This window comes from Patella vulgata, chromosome 9 (assembly GCF_932274485.2).
Source record: "Patella vulgata chromosome 9, xgPatVulg1.2, whole genome shotgun sequence".
Classification (NCBI taxonomy): domain Eukaryota; kingdom Metazoa; phylum Mollusca; class Gastropoda; family Patellidae; genus Patella; species Patella vulgata.
Window position 1 is genome coordinate 39,601,592 of NC_065887.2, and position 19,069 is coordinate 39,620,660.

At 34.9% G+C, this 19,069-nt stretch overlaps 1 protein-coding gene across 1 annotated transcript; it reads right to left on the minus strand.

Moving 5' to 3' along the window:
• Positions 1-3,609: 3,609 nt before the first annotated feature.
• LOC126807738 (retinol dehydrogenase 16-like) lies at positions 3,610-8,335 on the minus strand. The gene is made up of 3 exons (XM_056103299.1): positions 8,017-8,335; positions 4,482-4,662; positions 3,610-3,790 (listed from the first exon to the last, which is right to left on the minus strand). Exons 1-3 carry the CDS (start codon positions 8,333-8,335, stop codon positions 3,610-3,612), a joined length of 681 nt encoding a protein of 226 aa, XP_055959274.1.
• Between the last annotated feature and the right edge of the window lie 10,734 nt (positions 8,336-19,069).

Consider the following 19,069-nt stretch of genomic DNA (forward strand, 5'->3'; position numbering starts at 1 on the left):
ATAATTATATAAATACAGTTATCTACTTTGCCCCTCTTGGGCGGATGCTTGTTAAACAAAACAAAAAGTCAGCAATAGAGACAGGAAGTGTCCATAAAACTCTAAATATATATTTAGCATCCAATCCAACAACATATCTAAGATTTGGAAAACGTGACGTCACTGCGTGTGTCATGGCTGAAACCACTGGTTCGAGGTCAGTGCTTCCGCTGCATAGATAATTAATAAGACGGTCACCATCTGTAATATAAAATATAAAATTATAACCCCACCAGTCCGATTTTGTATAATGAAAGCATCTATCAAGTAATGTACTAAGTATGTCATCTAGTAATTGGGATAATAACCAAATAATATGTTATTTATGACTAATAATTACTGTGGTTTATTTACACTGCGAGGTTTAAATGACATGTACATGGCCGTTAACATTTTATTCTACTATTAGTCTTTAACGCCCGCGTTTATGACTGGCGAATTTGGACAAAAAGCTGATTTAATATATATATATACTCAGCCAAATTAAAAACTTGACACTCGGGATTTTTGGGACTAGATTTTTAATATTCGGTTTAAGGCAACTATTTTAGTGTTATGTTGTGCCCAGACGACTTTGACATCAACAGAAAGCAAGAATACGTCTCGCCGAAAGTCCTTGACATTGATAACAATCGTGGTGTCACAGTACACCCCCTCTAGCGTTTCATACTGCCACACAACGTCTTCACATGGATCTCAGAACATTAGTAAACACTACCCGAGGAAGACGTCGCCACTGCTCAGCAAGAGCATGTTGAAGGTCCTGCAACGTCAGTGGTGGATTCACTTGCTGACGAACACGTCGACCCAGTTCGTCCCAGATGTGTTCAATACGATTAAGGTCGGAGCTTAGCGACGGCCAATCCAGGACTTGGACACCGGCATTTCTTAAAAAAATTCTGGGTAGCAATTGCTGTATGGGGTCGAGAATTGTCTTGTTGAAACGTTAGTCCAGGCCCATGTCTCTGCATAAACGGAAGAAGAACAGGTTGCAAAATCTGATCCCTGTACTGGACAGCATTTAAGTTCCCTTGGACAACAACAAGAGGAGAACGTCCATGTGCACAAAAAGAACGCCAAACCATGACGCTGCCGCCACCAAATCGGTCAACTTCTCTGACGCATACTTGAGCGTAACGTTCACCGCGTCTGCGGTACACTCGGGCCCTGCCATCGGCAAATCTCAAAGTGAATCGAGATTCGTCACTAAAGACAACCGAATTCCACTGTCTTTGAGTAAATCTTATGTGTCTTGTGGCCCACACAAGTCAGTTACGGCGATGAAGAGGTGTCAATATTGGTCCATTATAGAGCCTCAGAGCTCAACGACCAGCAGCCTGCAAGCGATTTCGAACAGTTTGTGCCTTTACCCTTCCACTAAACATCTCTCTACTTGTGTAGGTGGCAGTGACAAATCTGTTTCTAAGATGACGTAATCGTATTGCTTGATCTTCCTGGAGTGACGTCCCACGTGGCGCTCCCGCCCTTGGGCGGTCGGCAATAGTTCCAGTTTGAAGCACTCTCATTCTAAGATTAATATTTGTCTGGCGTGAACAATTAAAGGCTCTTGCAACAGTGACCGCAGACTGACCAGCATAGAGCCTACCTATAGCATGTAGACGTTCTACATTTGAAAGGAGCGGGATTTTCTAACAAAGATGAAAATAACAATTTTAATTTGTTTTTCCAGTTCAAGTTACGTGTGCGTGTTCAGTTTAAGCAAATTTGCATCGATTTACCTCACGAGTTTGTGTTTGCACGTGTTTTTCAGGTTTTTTCATCTTTATATGCTCAAATGTCACATGATCCACGTGACTTTACAATTTCATGAAATTAAAGGCTACTTACTATCGTTAGAAACACTTTAAAATTTATTTGACTTACCAGAAAAAAAAATTTGTTGAAATTCATCAGTGTCAAGTTTTTAATTTGGCTGAGTATATATATATATTAATTCGAGATTTAATGTATATATTAAATCGATTTAATATGCGTATAAAGCCAACCAATGAGGGCATCGGCACTTTGAGGTATGCGGCACTTGAGGCGATTTACAAATGATCATGTGACAACTACGTAATTTGAATTGTTGATAGTGGTCATCGGTTGTACTTGTTAATATGAATGTGGGTTTTAATATATTTCAAAAATGCTAAAATAAAAACATTCTTATTCAAGTACGTTAGGGTTTAACTAACCTAAATTAATACAAAACAATTAATATATTAACATATTAATTAATACGATAATGACTACAATTATCTAGTTATTTTTTTTTTACTTTTAAAAAACAATTCTCATGCCTTAATGACACACACCTTTTGATTTTTGAACAACTCAGCAAAAACAAAATCAAAACCAAATCACATCTGTTAAAAGTATGGTCTTCCCTAAAGGTTACTGACACATCTCTTTCTCCCGCTCTGTCTCAATTTTGATTGGTTAAATCTAAGAATATTCAAGTTCCAAAATGTAACACCCCCATATTAATCTAGTCCCTGTCTTCCTCAACAAGTATGGACGCCACACCTCGTTTCAAATGGAAAATTTCATTAAAACTATATAAATTAAAAAAAAAAAAAAAAAAAGTTATTGAAAAAAGAAATAATGAAAAAATTAATTAAACAATTGATTAATGAAAAAAAAAAATGGTTGAAAAAATGGAAAAAAAAAAGGAAAGAAAATTAATTAGATAAATAATTAACTAAATTATAAATAAATAACTAAATTATAAATAAATAACTAAATTATAAATAAATAACTAAATGAGGAAATAAGAAAACTGAATGAACAAATACAATTGACTACAGGGATTTTAGGACATGTGTTGGTCTATGGGGTGGGACGACGCCTGTGCCATGCGCGGTACAGATAAACCAATTCTCGGACACCCACACCATTCAAACCAGCCCTCACATGAACAAGTACAACCGATGACCGCTATCAACCATTCAAGTTACCTCAATGTGCCCATACCTGAAATCCCCCCCCCCACCCCGAGCTCAAATACCTCAAAGTGCCCCGAGCTCAAATACCTCAAAGTACCCCGAGCCAAAATACCTCAGGGTGCCGTAACCACCATAGGGTGCCGTAACCAAATACCTCGGGGTGCCGTAATCACCCCTGGGTGCCTTCTATACTACTGATATCGGAGACAAGTTTTGATTTAATTTGCTTAGCGCACACGCATTGGTCTTTCCTGTGGAAGAAAATTGCAGTACCCCGAGTAAACCCACGAAGTTGAGAAGGTGCCCTTATCTCCAAGTAACATCGCCCACACCAAGGATGGTAACCACGACCGCAAGCCAGAGGTTATCAGCCAACTGGAGCTCGAAACGTGACAATCTTGATCACTGTACCCCTACGTAAAAGATCCCTTGGTAATTGCAATTTAATATAAGAGTAGGCCGTAGCGCCACTGCATGGACAAAATTTCCCTCATAGCACACTGCATGGCGGATACCCATCTTTATTAGCCCTGTCAGAGTAGAACGGTAGAATGCTAAACCCCATTTCATTTCATTTCATTTCATTTTCGTGTTTTAAAGCATCTTGAGGCCACAGGAAAATTTAACATTTGAACTCACATTTCTTAATGTATTCTTCACCATAGTAGTCTCGTGTATCAGGTCTGGTTCTATGAAAAGCCTGCTCAAGGTCTTTGATTATTTTCTCCTTATTTGCGAGAGAAGTTGTATGTTGACCCGGTTCTATTATATGGACAGATATTCCTTGACACTTTAACTCACGCCTGAAAGAGAAACTTTTTATAATCAAAAGCGACCAGCGTCTGAGTCTGTGTGTAGGTGGGGGCGGGGGACTTTCTTCGTGTCAAGGACCGCAATTTCCCCTTTTTTACCGAAATGCGTGAACATAGTAACTACCGCAAGTAAAAAGAATAACGAAATAATTACGTAAACTGTGTGAATTAGTAGAGAAAATGATCTCTTTCAGTGAATGTTGGTGGTCTATGTGAGCAGAGACGTTTCGGCATACACGACAAGAAATCATTTCATCGATATCTATTTGCGTCCCAAATGCATAATGTAGTTGGATAAGATATCAAGACAACCTACACTATTGGAGGTACCTAAAACGTCTCCATTCTCAGAAGACGAACCACGTATATGACGTCACTAATGGAAAAAAAAAGGCAGATTGAAAGATTGAACTAAAATAGGGCATCATTCAAATCTGACCTGCCCATTTATTCCAGTGTTAAACTGACTATTTTCCAAGTCTACAACACGTAATCTGTGTCGGTAATATAAAATCAACCATGGACGGTAAATCCCACCCGTGAGCAGTATGTACATTTTGTGATAAAGTGAGAACCTAAGTTAAACGAAAATAAAACGATACCATATATTAATAATATACGCACGACCCGTATACAGACAGTCCATCATCCCTCCGCCTAAAAACAACAAGAAACAACATACCTGAGACCATCTGAAAAACCTTCAACGGCGTACTTGGACGCTACATAAGGACTCGCACCTACTGCAAAGCGTCCAGCAACACTAGAAACATTAATGACCCGTCCCTTTGTCCTTCCTTTCCTGAGTAGGGGCACACACTTGATACAGACATCAATTAGTCCCAATAAATTAACAGGCAGTACTTCTTCAAAATCTTTTTTGGTTGTAAGGTCAAAGGGTAGAATGGAACCCGGGACTCCAGCATTGTTGACGATCGCCCATAAACCTGTAACAATAAATTTGGGGATAACACTTTCTGTAATAGCTTCTATATTACATAAGACAAAGGCACGTCTACTTTATTGGTGTAGGCTCTTACATAGTAAATGCATTTATACTGTTAAAATTATTATGTATTTTTACCCTTTTTTAACTGGCAGAAATATCGCCATCGTTATAACTGTATTTTAACATTTCATGTTATTTCACAGTCTGTAATGTAATTTTACCTCTAGCTATTATACATCCAAGGTGAAATGAAATGAAATTTAACGTCCTACTGTTCTGCTCCGAACTGGGCTAATGTAGATGAGATACATCGAAGGTAAATTTACATGTATGTAAATGGAGTACATGTAAACTTACCATGATGTTAATTCACATAAATTGGTACGATAACATATTATGTAGTTTTACAGAGTTTATGTAATAATACCTCATAACTATTGTAGAATTACATATTATATGTAATTTGCCAAGGTAATATTTCTAAAAGGAATATGGTTGTCCCCTCTTGGCTAATTAGAACTAGGTTCGATCCTGGCGAACACAGAAAGTTTTGCGGACCTTTCAGCCGAGCATGTAAAACAACATTCAATAATGTTAAGAAATTATATGAAATGGGAGTTTACTGTCCTACTGCTCTGCTCCTTTCAATGGAAATAGTAGCTGATATAACACCGTCCAAACAAAATGTCCCACACAATCCAATCTATTGCATATGTCTGTCTTTATTAGCCAGTTCGGTGCATTCAGATTTTGAATAACCTATTTCTCTAAAATGGACTAAACTGACTGACAAAACAGTAAATATTTTGCACAAAATTCGGTATGTAGTCGAACTGGGAATAGCCGATGTTACCACTATTTGACAGTAAATTTACAATTTTCTGTAAAAATAATATTTACAACGACATTTTTGTTAATATACAGCCCATATAATGTAAAATGGCATATGATTGTATAGCTACATTACGTTTGATGTAAACTTCCATAAGCCTTGTATTTATATGCATCTACATCGTTTTAAATGTAAGATAACAAACCATGTGATCTGACAAATCCTGCACTGTATTTTTACTATACTTATAACTGTAAATATACATATAATTTTAACAGTGTATACATATAAGAAATTGATGAAACTAATGAATATTAATGAGGTATACGAATAGGTTACTATTGATGTATATATATATATACACCCGCTCAAAAATTAAGCACCACCAGATTTTTTTGATTTTGATATCTGTCGCCATTGAGGTTGCCTTGAACTTGAATCAGCTCCAGTTTGCAGTCATATGAACAGCATCCCCAAACCATCACAGAACCACCGCCGAATGGAATCTCTGGCTGGATGTTATGCTGTTGGTAAGCAGTGCCTCGTGAACGTCAAATCCGGGCTCTCCCGTCAGTTACATGTAACAGAAACCGACTTTCGTCCGACCAATGGACACGTCTCCAAGACCGGATGTTCCAACCACTCCTTGCGTTGCACCACTGTAATCGTTCTTGAATATGTCTCTGAGTGAGAAGACAGTCCACCTGCTTTTAGTCGTCGTTTCACCGTACTAAGGGACAATCGGGTGTTGATTAGCCACCTGTCTCTGAGAGTCCGACTTGTCGATCTCGGGTCCTGCCTGGCATGTCTTACAAGGAGTCGGTCATCACGAGGTGTGGTTTTTCGTGGTCTTCCACTTCGTTGACGATCTTTGACATCCCCCGTAGCTCTGTGCTTCCTTACAAGACGACTGATGACGCTGTGGTTTATGTTACGTTGCCGTCCAATTTCCCTACATGACATGCCAGCATTTCGCATTCCGATGATTTGCCACCTCTCATTGTTATTAATACGCCGTCGAGGCATAGTTCCAATGCGTTTTTCAATCGCTTTACGACTCGAAACCTCTTAGCAATGACAGGACTAAACTTCGATTTTTAAAGTTGTAGGGTCAGCTTGCTACAGTGACTTTCACCGCGCACGTGCATATCATGCAAAGTTGTTTTTGCATGTTACCTCTCTATAACGTAACCTAGTTTTAAACATCATTGACCGTTTTCTTCTATGTTGAATTTTCGCTTCAAAATTTATTATTGAAGTTGGTGGTGCTTAATTTTTGAGCGGGTGTATATTACACTGTACAGTATAGAAACTATAGGACATTACACTTCCTGTTTCGAATTTAGAGGCGTTTATTGTCCGTTTAAACATGCTTGAATCATTCGATCACGAGACGCGGTAGTAACGTGTTTATCGATATTGGAACTATTTAAGAAACATTTTTACACCCATTTCAAAAAGTGCTCCCATTAAGTTTTCAAATAATATTCTCATTATTATCAATAGGCAAATTTTTATAGTCTCAAGCCGCTGGTTAATGAATTATGAAAGGAAATGTTATTCATATATCGCCAATAAAATATTTTTAACGTTCAAAGATTTTTAAGAGAATAAAAAATTGTTCTTATTGAGTTGTTCTTTGGCTGGCGATGCCAGTCCTTAATGACATGATTGCGCCCTGCTAACCGAGACTAAAGGGGGGTAACTCTTGGCTTTTATTATTTTATTTGCAAACCTTCAACTCAATTTTGTTGCTAGTTCTTGTTCAGGCAAGAGTAGTTCGTGCTAACATTCCCCTCAAATACCCTATAAAACGATTTGATGCCTAGAATCCTAGCGGTTGTTATATTTATCGTTCTGACGCGTTTTCAATCAAGGCCAATTGGAGCATAATTCCCGCTTATTAGGCCTATTCAGGATGCTATTTTCCCCTCCCTTATTACATGTTCAATGCTTGTGATTATTGATATATTATTAGAAAGATCACTGTAGTCAGAATTTGGCGAAACCGTGATTTAAAAATTTCAACTTTATTAAGTAATCACTGCTGAGTGAAGATAGTCTGCCGACGAAGAAAACAAATTTGTATACATTGCCTGCTTATGAATAATTTAGAATATCTGAAAACAATTTTATTAAATTTATGACTAATTTTCTCCTGTTTTGTGTATTGCAAAGATGTGTTTAGATAGAAGATGAAATTTCCAAATTTCCAAATTCTGTATACAAAATTATTGAATCATTATAAAATAATAAATTATAGACGGTATGGATGGATGAATGTAGGACGTTGCACCTCCATCAGATTGTGAATTTAATTTTGTTTTTGAATTTGCACAAGCTTATTTGCGAGGAACTGATGCATTCTTGTCATGGGTCTAATGGGCTTCGCAAGTCCCCTACCAACCCCTGTGGGTAAGCTACTATTCAAATTACCTTTATTGACCGGAATCATTTCATCAATTTCCTCCATTACTCGTTTAACGTCTTGTGTTGACGTAACATCCAATGAAACAGTCGTCAGTCGTTCTGACGTCACCTTCTTCAATTCTGAGGCACCATCTTTAGTTAGGCAAGAGGCAATAACGTTTAAACCTAAACCATCTAATTTCTTGGCTAGGCGATTTCCAAACCCCGTATCACATCCGGTTATGAAGACGTATTTGTCACCAAAGTTCCCCACCTCTAATCTGTTCAGAAACCATTTGATAGTAAAGTAGCCAACAACAACTGTTATAATCCACAGGGCTAGCATGATGTTAATCTATATCAATAAGGATAAGTATAAGGATAGATAGCATAGCTATAAATACTAAAAAAAAGCGTCATTAGACATTTAACTAAGTTTAAAAGGGTTTTTATCTAGTCTCTATCGTGACCATGTATGCTTTTCCCCCGCCAATCTAAGTAAATGTCAATAGGTTGTAACATTTTAAAACCAATACCAGTCCCAGTTGTAAGAAGCATAATGGAAAATGTAGCCTACTGTGTTATTCCAAATAAATGATGTATAGAAAAACAAGCGTAATAGTTCGCTTACCTTGTTCCGAAAATAAACATCAAAGAGATTTGTGGTGGTTTCCCGATGAATGGACCCAATTTTAACACAAATAGCGGTAATTAGTATAGACAAACAGGTGCCCTCCCGCCTCGCCACGTACCCATGTCTTATCAAGAATCTGGTCGGGTCCGAATGAGCCATGGTCCGAATCAACCGATTACCTCAAAGAGTAATATAGTAGACCAACAGGCGCCCCCCTTCCTAGCTACAATACTATTAACCCCATATATACTTTTAAAAAAAAAAAACCAAAGTTACACTAAGTACGGCAATGTAATTGAGGCTACAATATGACGCCACGATGTAGCCTCCATTATCAAATATCATATCTATTGACTAATCTAATTCGGATATCTGAATGGGGTACAGCTTATTTACTTATGCGTTATCGTATTTACCTTGAATTCCACTGCTATATCTTTACAATGCACAGTTGGTCTATAAACTGATCGACTTTTATAAATTGAAGTGATTATATACCTCCACACAGCTGTCTACCATGATAATAAAATTAACTGTGCATGGTAATTAGTCAATCATAATATATGCAATAATAATTATTTTAATTTAAAATTCAAAGCAATAATAATTATTTTAATTTAAAATTCAAAGACCAGTCATTCAACTATATATTAGCTCGGTCATAAAGTGACATGGCACAATGGTTATCATCGGTGCATGTGTTGTTGGGAGATTGAACACACCAGTGTTGAATTTAGATGAAAAGAAATGAAATGAGGTCTAACGTCCAACTGTTCGGCTGAATTTAGATAAAGAGAGGTCCTAGTCCATTACACGGAACAAACCCGCCCTCCACACACACACACACACCCCCCAACACTCTCCACTGCGCGAAGATAATAATAATAATCTTTATTCACGAAAACTATCAGGTTACAAGAATTCATTAGGTTTCATTTTATATTTTCATTATATTCATACATTTCATTCATCATCAAACTATCAACGATTTACATTTAACATTAATTAATAGTATCTTAAAATAATATTTTACTAAACATCAGACTATTCCTTAAAAGTATTTACATTTGTGGGACCAAGAAAAACAATCATATATTTTCAATGAATTTACATAATTCTAATATCTTTACCCTTAATATACAATAATTCATTCATTTTACGTGTGGATGGAAATTGTAAATAATATATATTTACATACTGAGACCTGTAGTCCACAAATAATAGACATTCTACATATATATTTCCTTTCCTGTCTGGATATGTTGGTATATGATACTGTCTTAATAGGCAATCTATGACTTCTACATCGCAATTTTTAAAGACACTTACGATATCTTAGGGGCACATTTCACATGTAGTCTCCTAATTTAAATTTTTTCTCAAAGATACATTATGAGAGATTAGATAAGGAGATGGCAGTTCTCACTATAATAGTTAAAAACAGGATAATGTAAAGGGAATTTACTGAAAATTTCAGTCAAATTGACCAACTATGAACCGCGATTTTAGCGATTGAATTTTCGGCCTAGCCTCGATCATCATTACTAAAGTCTGTGCGATAAAAAAAACATAGTCTCGATTGTCCATTTCATGATTAAATCATGAATGAAGTAATGAAATGAAATGTTGTTTAATGGCACGTCAGCTCCAACCGGGTTATATTGCGCCAAACATGGTGAATTTAACGAGACAAATTAAAACAATATCACAGGGATGTATTCATATATGTAAATAAAAACAAATATCACAGAAAATATAATTAAAAATAAATATATCAATTCCTTTACATATATAAATATTTAAAACACCATATATGATAAATATATACAATTAAAATTTTGAATAAAAGTTTGTCTCTTTTAAAAATGCTAGCAATTCATCATAAAGCTCCGGTTGAGCAAATAGCTGACGTGCTGACTGACAACGGTAATATTTAGATCTATAAAGACCTGCAATAGGCAAATTTAGCTCTTACATAATGTATGCTTATATATTCTATAATTAATACATTTACTACCTTATGATATTTTTGTATTCCAGTTCTGCACAAACTCATCTTTTTGTTAGCTTTTCTAATAACGTTTGCATCAACGATTTGCGATTAACATTTTGTTGGTACCATATATAACATATATAAGAAAGCCCAGTATTATCTAGGATTCATTTAATGTTATTAATCCAACTATAGCTAACTTCTGTATATATCATACTAATAAACAACATAATGCTAGGGTTTCCAGTGATAATTTTATGCCAATATAAAATCATTTTACATTCTACGTATATATCGACCGGAAAGACCCATGTTCTCCATACATCATTAATTAAGAAAGGAGTTATTTTTTTTTTGTCTCCGGGTCCTCCGATTTCCTGCCACAGCTAAATAGCCCTACGCCCAAGATAATTATTGAAATAAAATTGAACCATATTTTAGTCCCGAAATGACCTACTCTGTGTCGAGTGGATGTTTAACCCCATCCTAAGCAGTGGGAGGAAACCAGGGGATCTGGAGAAAACACACGTGTTGGACAGGCGACCCTACTCCTTGTCACGTACAAGCGGGGATATGCTGACTTTTTCTAACCCGTTCCCTGGATACTACTTCTGATTAAATATAAAACATTCAACATGACCGATGGCAGCACCGTACCTAGACATAAAACATTATAGTGTTCCAATAGCAGCACCATCTATACTAATATTTGTTACTGTCGTTTGATTGTTTGTCCGTCTGTCTGTCTGTTCAAGATTGTGGCTACACCCAGGGGTTAGAATTTGGTATATAGGGGTAGCTCGGACCAAGGAGTAACATAGGCCTGGTGACGTTGGGCTACCTCTTCCAGTTATACTACTTCCAACCCGAGCAGCGCCGGGTCATCTACTTGTACCTCTATATAAACATTCTATAGATCCAATAGCACCACTGTACCTGTATATAAAACAGTCTATTGTTCCAATATCAGCATCATACCTAGATTTTGCACTATGGATTATTTAACAAGACAAAGATCAGTATCGTGATTTGATATCAGTGTGATGGAGCCACGGAAGCTCAGTGAGTAAGACGTTGACTTGTTAACCTGGATGTCACGTATTTGATCCCTGTGTTGACCAAGAAAGATCATCCAGCGTGATTCCTCCTTGCCAGGTGGTGCAGAATGGAGGGCGAAAATGGAGGTCCCGTGTACACAAAGAACTCTTTGCACTAATGCGGTGTACGACAAATCGATGTCATTAGTAAATCATAGCTCATGACGCAATCAACAAATGACGTAGCTTGAAGCCACCGTCCGCCATCTTGCTACACCCAGAAGCACTTATAGTCTCTTATTTCCACTATTAGTATGCGCTTTGTTTACAAGCAAATTCGACGAAAACATTAACAACAGAACATTATAATGTGTCTAAAACATTGTTGGCGTTTTTATATAAAATAACTTTTAAAAGGGTACAAGACTGATTTTATTCTTAAAATAGTTAAAAGTGCACATTCTCATTATAATATATCGGCTGAAGGCCATAAAATGTTTTGAGGCGAACCATACAGTTTGCCGTAAATCAGATTATAATATAACGTTGAATTTATCAATTTATATATACAATTGAAAATAATAAATACTAAATTATAGAGTAAGGCATGGGCTTTTGTACCATTACTATTAATAATACATACTAAATCAGTCATTGTTTGGAAAATATAAAATCATCTGACGAAAAAGAGTGTAAACTGCAAGATGCCACCCCTTGTTTTTTTAATTATAGTTTTGATTTTGGATTTTAAAAATGTTTGGAAATCAGCCAGTTGTATTCGTCCATAAATTTTCTACTATATTTCAAATATTTATGAATACCAAAATTGTATCATGTCCTTTGGTAAAAAAAACAAGTACATAATATCTATTGACATATAGGGTACATGATAAAATAATAAAAGTATAAGCAGTATTTACACTACCAATTTGTCTTTGCAATGGTATATTGCAATATTCAAATTTAAATACTGTTCAGCTAATTTTTTTTTTGTGCTCTTCTTTATCCTAATATGTAATTTTATAGCTTTTTTCTACATACATACCTACATACATCTAAACCTATATTCTACTTTCTTTTTAACATTTTAGGATCTTTATATAAATAACCCATTTTCTTTTTTTACTATTCAGTATTTTACAGAAAAAAAGGGTCAAGATATATAGAAAAGTTAATTTTATGTGGTATTATATAATATTATTATCTTCATAGTCTGTAATTCTAGAGTCTATGTATATATAAAAAGATTTACATTAAATGCGCAGTTGTGTTTTTATTCTAGTAATTTTAGAAAAGTTTAAAGATATAGAAGTTAATTTTTTCAGGGGGATCGTATATTTTCTTCATAGTCTACTGTAATTATGGAAACTGTATATTGTTTAATAAAAACATTTCACTGCATGGGCCTATATCATATTTTCCTCTTTAAAAAAAACCCTACTACTGTTATAGCCGTATATCATATTCCTAAAAAACACTACTTACATTATAGGCCTGTATCCCATTATCTCTTTTACAATTATGTGTTTTCAGTGTTAATTTCAAAGAAAATAGCACAAATTCATCTTTTTCTTTACAATATACATAGAGGATATTTGTCGTTTTAGAGTGAATAACATATTTTATTTCATCGAGAAGCAAGAAAACTTATATTTTCACGAATGCGTAGCATTCACATATAGGCCTATATTTGCGTTCGATTTCTAGTAATTTTAGAAAAGTTCAAAGATATATAGGCCTATATATAAGTTATTTTTATTGTGGGGTCTTTATATTAATAAACACATGTCATTGCATAGGCCTATATCCATTTTTCTTTTAAAAAAATTACTTATATTATAGGCCTATATCATATCTTTATTTTTTTTAAAAAAAACACTTATAGTATTGGCCTATATCCTATTTTTTTTAAAACAAATAACTACTTATATTATTGGCCTATATCACATTTTCTTCTTTACTATTTACAATGCTGTTTTTCAATGGTAATTTCAGAGAGAATAAAAGCACAAATTGATTTGTAATAAAATATAGGATTACATTATATAACTATATTTTATGGGCCTATATCCCATAAAAAATAGTCAAAATTTATTTTTTCACAAATATATAGGCCTACATTATATATCATTTTCGTCTTTCCTTTTCTGTAATTTCACAGTCAATTTTAGAGGGGGAAAAACTAAGATTTGATGTCCAGTTAGTTATTTCTTTGGTATTTTGGACAGAATAATCTGTAATTTTAAAGACTCTATTTAAAACAATATGGGCTATTCACATAATAAAAAAAATTATAGGTCTATGTGTATATGATATGTGTCTAGCTTCTTTTATTACTTCTTTTTCACTGATGTTTAAACAAACAAAAGGGAAATAAATAAAAATGAACGAAATATAATCAACATATTTTTTGTTTTTTTTGTTTTTTGTTTTTTTGGGGTTTTTTGTTGCTATTCTGTATTCTCTTATATTTTTTGAAAAGTTTAAGGATACATTAGGTAATTGTATGATAAAAAAAAAAAACACTTCCACAGCTTAGGCCTATATCCTATTTTCTTCTTAAAAGACCCTTACTCATTGCATAGTCCTGCTTATATCCCATTTTCTTCTCATACTTTACAATTCTGTATTTTCACTGTTTAAATTTATTCTTTAAAAATACATATTATTATAGGACTATATTATTATAGGCTAAGTCTTAACTCATTGTCTTCTTTACTATTCTGTAATTTTACAGTTAATTCTAGAGGAAAAAAGCCCAGGATGTAGAGATTATTTTTTTTAAAAAGGCTATTATATAGGCCTAAATATGTGTCCAATTTCTTTTTTCTTTAAATCAAAGTCAATAGCAAATAAATAAATATAAAAGAAGAAATATATATATATATATAAAAAAAGAAAAGAAAACTTGAAGAACTATATTATTATTGAAATACATAAATATGACCGTTGCCTTATGGTAGGCCCATAAATAGCTGCATGTTTGGCCTTAATGCTTAATCTATAAATAAAGTCGATCTGTTTTTATTTGCTTTTCTTTTCACCCGTGAATTCATTTCTCCTTCCTTCCTCTATGATGTGAAAAGTTTCATTAAAATAATAGGACTGATTTACGTCTTCTATTTACCATCCATGCGATCATATTTATGATTATGAATAGCATTATGAATGAAAAGAAGAAAGAGCAAGGCATGCCCACATAAACGGTGATTTTCACGTTTTAGCTTATTTTATTTTTATAAACTCACTCAACTGCCGCACATTTAATTCAGGATAACTTGTAATTAATTTTGAAAATTTATGATTATTTTAAGAACAACTAACGGTATTAATTATCGAAGTTTACCTTGAGGTAAATACAACTACGTCAACGGTAGGAACCAATGATTTGAGAGTTGTAAAATGGCGGACTTGGTACTTCCGGTGACTTCACACATCTCAGCCAATGATCTATCCAGTTATTATATAGATACAACACGTGACACACTAAATACTACACGTGATACACTACATACAACATGTGATACACTACATACTACACGTGATACACTACATACTACACGTGATACAACTTGTCATACACTGCATACATCACGTGATATAACATGTGATACACTTCATACAACACGTGATACACACTACACAACATGTATTACACTACATAGAACACCTGATATAAAATGTGATACACTACATACATCACCTAATACACAACATACAACACGTGATACACTACATACAACACGTGATACACTACATACAACACGTGATACACTATATACAACATGTAATACACTACATAGTGAATGTGAAACAATTTATTTATTCTATGGTAAAGTTTTTTTTTGTCAATAATAACGCTATTAATACCAATTTAGCTAATATGTCTAAAACCCGTTAAATATTTTAAATATTCATGAATCTAAATGACTGAGAATACAAAAGATTCATAATTCCCCTAGGATGATGCCAAACAAGGATCCTTTAGGAAGCTGTTAAGAAAGGAATATAATACATTGTTTTTGTAGTAGTTAGACAATTACATTATATTTGAAACGAATGGTACCAAATACGGCACAATGTCATTGTTATATACTAACTTCAAAATCATTAGAACGTCTGGTGTTAAACTATAATGGCGGTAAACGATTTGGTGTATTACACCGATCATTCGAAGGTCTAAAATGCATAATGTTAGATTATTAAAATAACTGTTTAAGTCTACGGGACATTACCAGATTTGTAATTAATGTAAGATTATTTATTGCTATAATAAAATAAAACCAAGTACGAACAATCCAAACCATAAGACAGAATTCGAAGTCCTAAAAAACGTTATAGGCAAAATAGTGTATTCAAGCAAAATATTAGTTTTAACACCGGGATGTAGCCATTGACCCCCTGATCAGTGTCATACTCACCAACATTTTGCTCACAGAGATATAGCCACTTTGAGAATAGATCTCTTTCCCGAATGGCCGACATATTAACACGAAAAAAAAAAATAGTATTCTTTTTAATAATGTGGTTCTACTTTGTTTTACATCTGTCATACACATAAAGACTAAAGCAAAACAATTGTTTCTTAAAATTTACAAAGTAGTGATTTCGGCTAAACCTGTCTTCATTAGCCCAGTCGGAGCTGAAGGGTAGGACGTCAAATCCCATTTCATTAAGCGAGGATTATTATAGACAGGCAGCGTAACTGCGGTATGATGACCGAGCCAAAATAACCTAGGTGATAAACATGAAGTGTTAAAATAATTATATGTATTATCACTAAAATGAAAAGTTGGCTATGTATCCGGTTATTGTTGTTCTCACTGTTAACAACAACACAAATTAAACATAGATAATGCATCAATATTGAAGTATTTAATATTAATATCGATCTTCTGAAAAGCACTCTATTCACACAATGTTAAATTATGTTGATTATATGGTAGGTAGCTTTACTTGATAAAACATTTCACGTGGCTAAGTGGGTAAGACGCTAGCTCGCTAGCCTGGAGGTCGGGTGTTCGATCCCTGCATTGGCCGAGAAAGTTCATCCAGATTTTCGGGCGTGGTTTCCCCTTGTCAGTGATGCAGGACGGAGGGCCTGACAAGGAAAACTGTCTAGTCATTCGGATGGGACGAAAAACCGAGGTCCCGTGTACACATTGGCGTGCACGTAAAAGATCCCTTGGCAGTTGGAATTCGATATAAGAGTAGGTCGTAGTGCCGCTGTCCGGGCAAAATTTCCCTCATAGCACACTGTATGGCGTATGCCCGTCTTCATTAGCACAGGTTAGGAGCAGAACAGTAGGACGTTAAACTCCATTTCATTTCATTTCAATTGATAAAACATTAGTTGACCTCCTCGACAAACATACACCCATCCAAACCAAAACCATTAAAAGAAATCACCATGGTATGATGCGTCTGTAAACGATGCTAAGCGAATACGTCGTCTAGCCGAAAGGAAATGGCGTAAATCAGGATTAGTGATGCGTAAACAAATTTACACAGAGTCGGAAACGTTTTATGAAATGCGAAATCAAAGTATTTCAACAGGGAAATATCAACGAGCTCAAGAAATCCGAAATTATTGTTCTCAATGCTAAACTATTTACTTGGAAAAGAAAAGAGTGTCATCCTTCCAGCGCTGGAGAGAGAGAGAGAGAGAGAGAGAGAGAGGGATGATAGTACTGTTGCTAAAAATATCCAACGATTATTACATTGATAAAATGGACAAGATTCGGCATGGGCTTGGCTCTATTAATACAGAGGGGCGTGAGGACAGCCGGTCCGTAGTTTCATCAATTCAATTTGGCTCTTTTAATCCAGTTTCATCTGAGGAAATAAAGAAAGATCATCTTTCAATCCAAACCAACATCATGCTCTTTGGATGTCATCCCGACTTATTTCCTGCTAACTATTTTGGATGTCATTTTTCTTGTTATAACTAACATCATAAATAGTACCGGAACGTTTTAAAACTGCAGCAGTCAAACCGCTTATATAAAAAAAAGTCAACACCCCACCCACAATTGCTGAAAAATTATCGGCCAGAAACAAATTTGGAACAATCTCTCCACAAGGGAATTGTCAATGCTTGAAAGAGCACAGATACACATTATCAAACTAATACTGGGTTTGAACACTAGAACTGACATATGCCAAGGCCTAACAGGATGGTGTCAATTATAATCGTATATATCAATACAGAAACTTTTCTTTCTAGGGCAACTGCTGAACCTTAAAGCAGTCATTTCCTATCACACCAGATCTGCGTGAATCGTATATTAGAATACAGATACATTTGCTGTGAACAACTACGTGGCTTCATTGCCGATGTTAGTAAAATCTTAAAAAGTTATAATCTCTCAAATTATATGGACGATTTCATCGTATCTAGAACCTTCCCAAGTAAAGTGCGTTGGAACAAAATAGTAAAAGATTTTGTAAAACTGATGGAAACAAGAAAATGGTTAGAACGAATCAAACAGGATGACATTCAGTGAAATCCATCAGAACATAGAGCCACACCCCATCTTTTCTCTGTGGTCTAGTGATTCGTCTCTTAACAAAGCCTGCAGAGTATTTGTGAAGGTGTATGCGTACGCTAGGATCTATGATCCAACATTGTTGGATAGATTACTGTGCGAACACTGTGGCTTATTGTTTTCATGTAATCTGAGCCATGCCATTGTCGACTGTGTGCTATTTATGCAAAAAAGACTGGATGTTTTGAAATTGTATTCGCTCGATGATGTAAGTGACAATAAATGCCTTGTGAAAATTCTCTCTCTCTCTCCGTAATGTTGATGATTACGTTCGGAAACAAACAGTATTATTTATATCCCTAGTGTGTAAAAGACTGGTATGATATCACTCAGTATATAAATGTGATTCGTTAAATAGTGCTAATCTATAAACTTAACTCTTAACTTTTCGGTTTTTTTCATTGTGACTACTATTATTATACTCTTCATATTTGGGGGATCAATAAAGATATATATATATATATATGCTAACATTAGTAACAATAATAAAAAGGGTTACTCCAATACAATAGTTGTAATAAATTAATAAAAAGTCTGCAACTAATAATGTCGTTACGACAAAACGAGCCGTTGCGGTCACGGCTATAGACTTCAATAGTGCAACTGCAAGTAATAATTTAAATTTCTAATTCATTTTTGCACATCCTGTAAAATAGTCCAAGAACTATGGGAAAGTCTAAAACCACATTTTCGAGAGATGGATAGAAAACAAGCTAAAACGAAAGTGATTTTTCCTACAATCAAGGGCCATAATTCAGGAAATTACAATTCGATATGTGCAAATATCGAAAGGAACCAAGATCTTTGGGTTATAAACTTACAATTCAAGTTTCAACAAAATGGGATAAAAATTGTGACCTCTATAGGG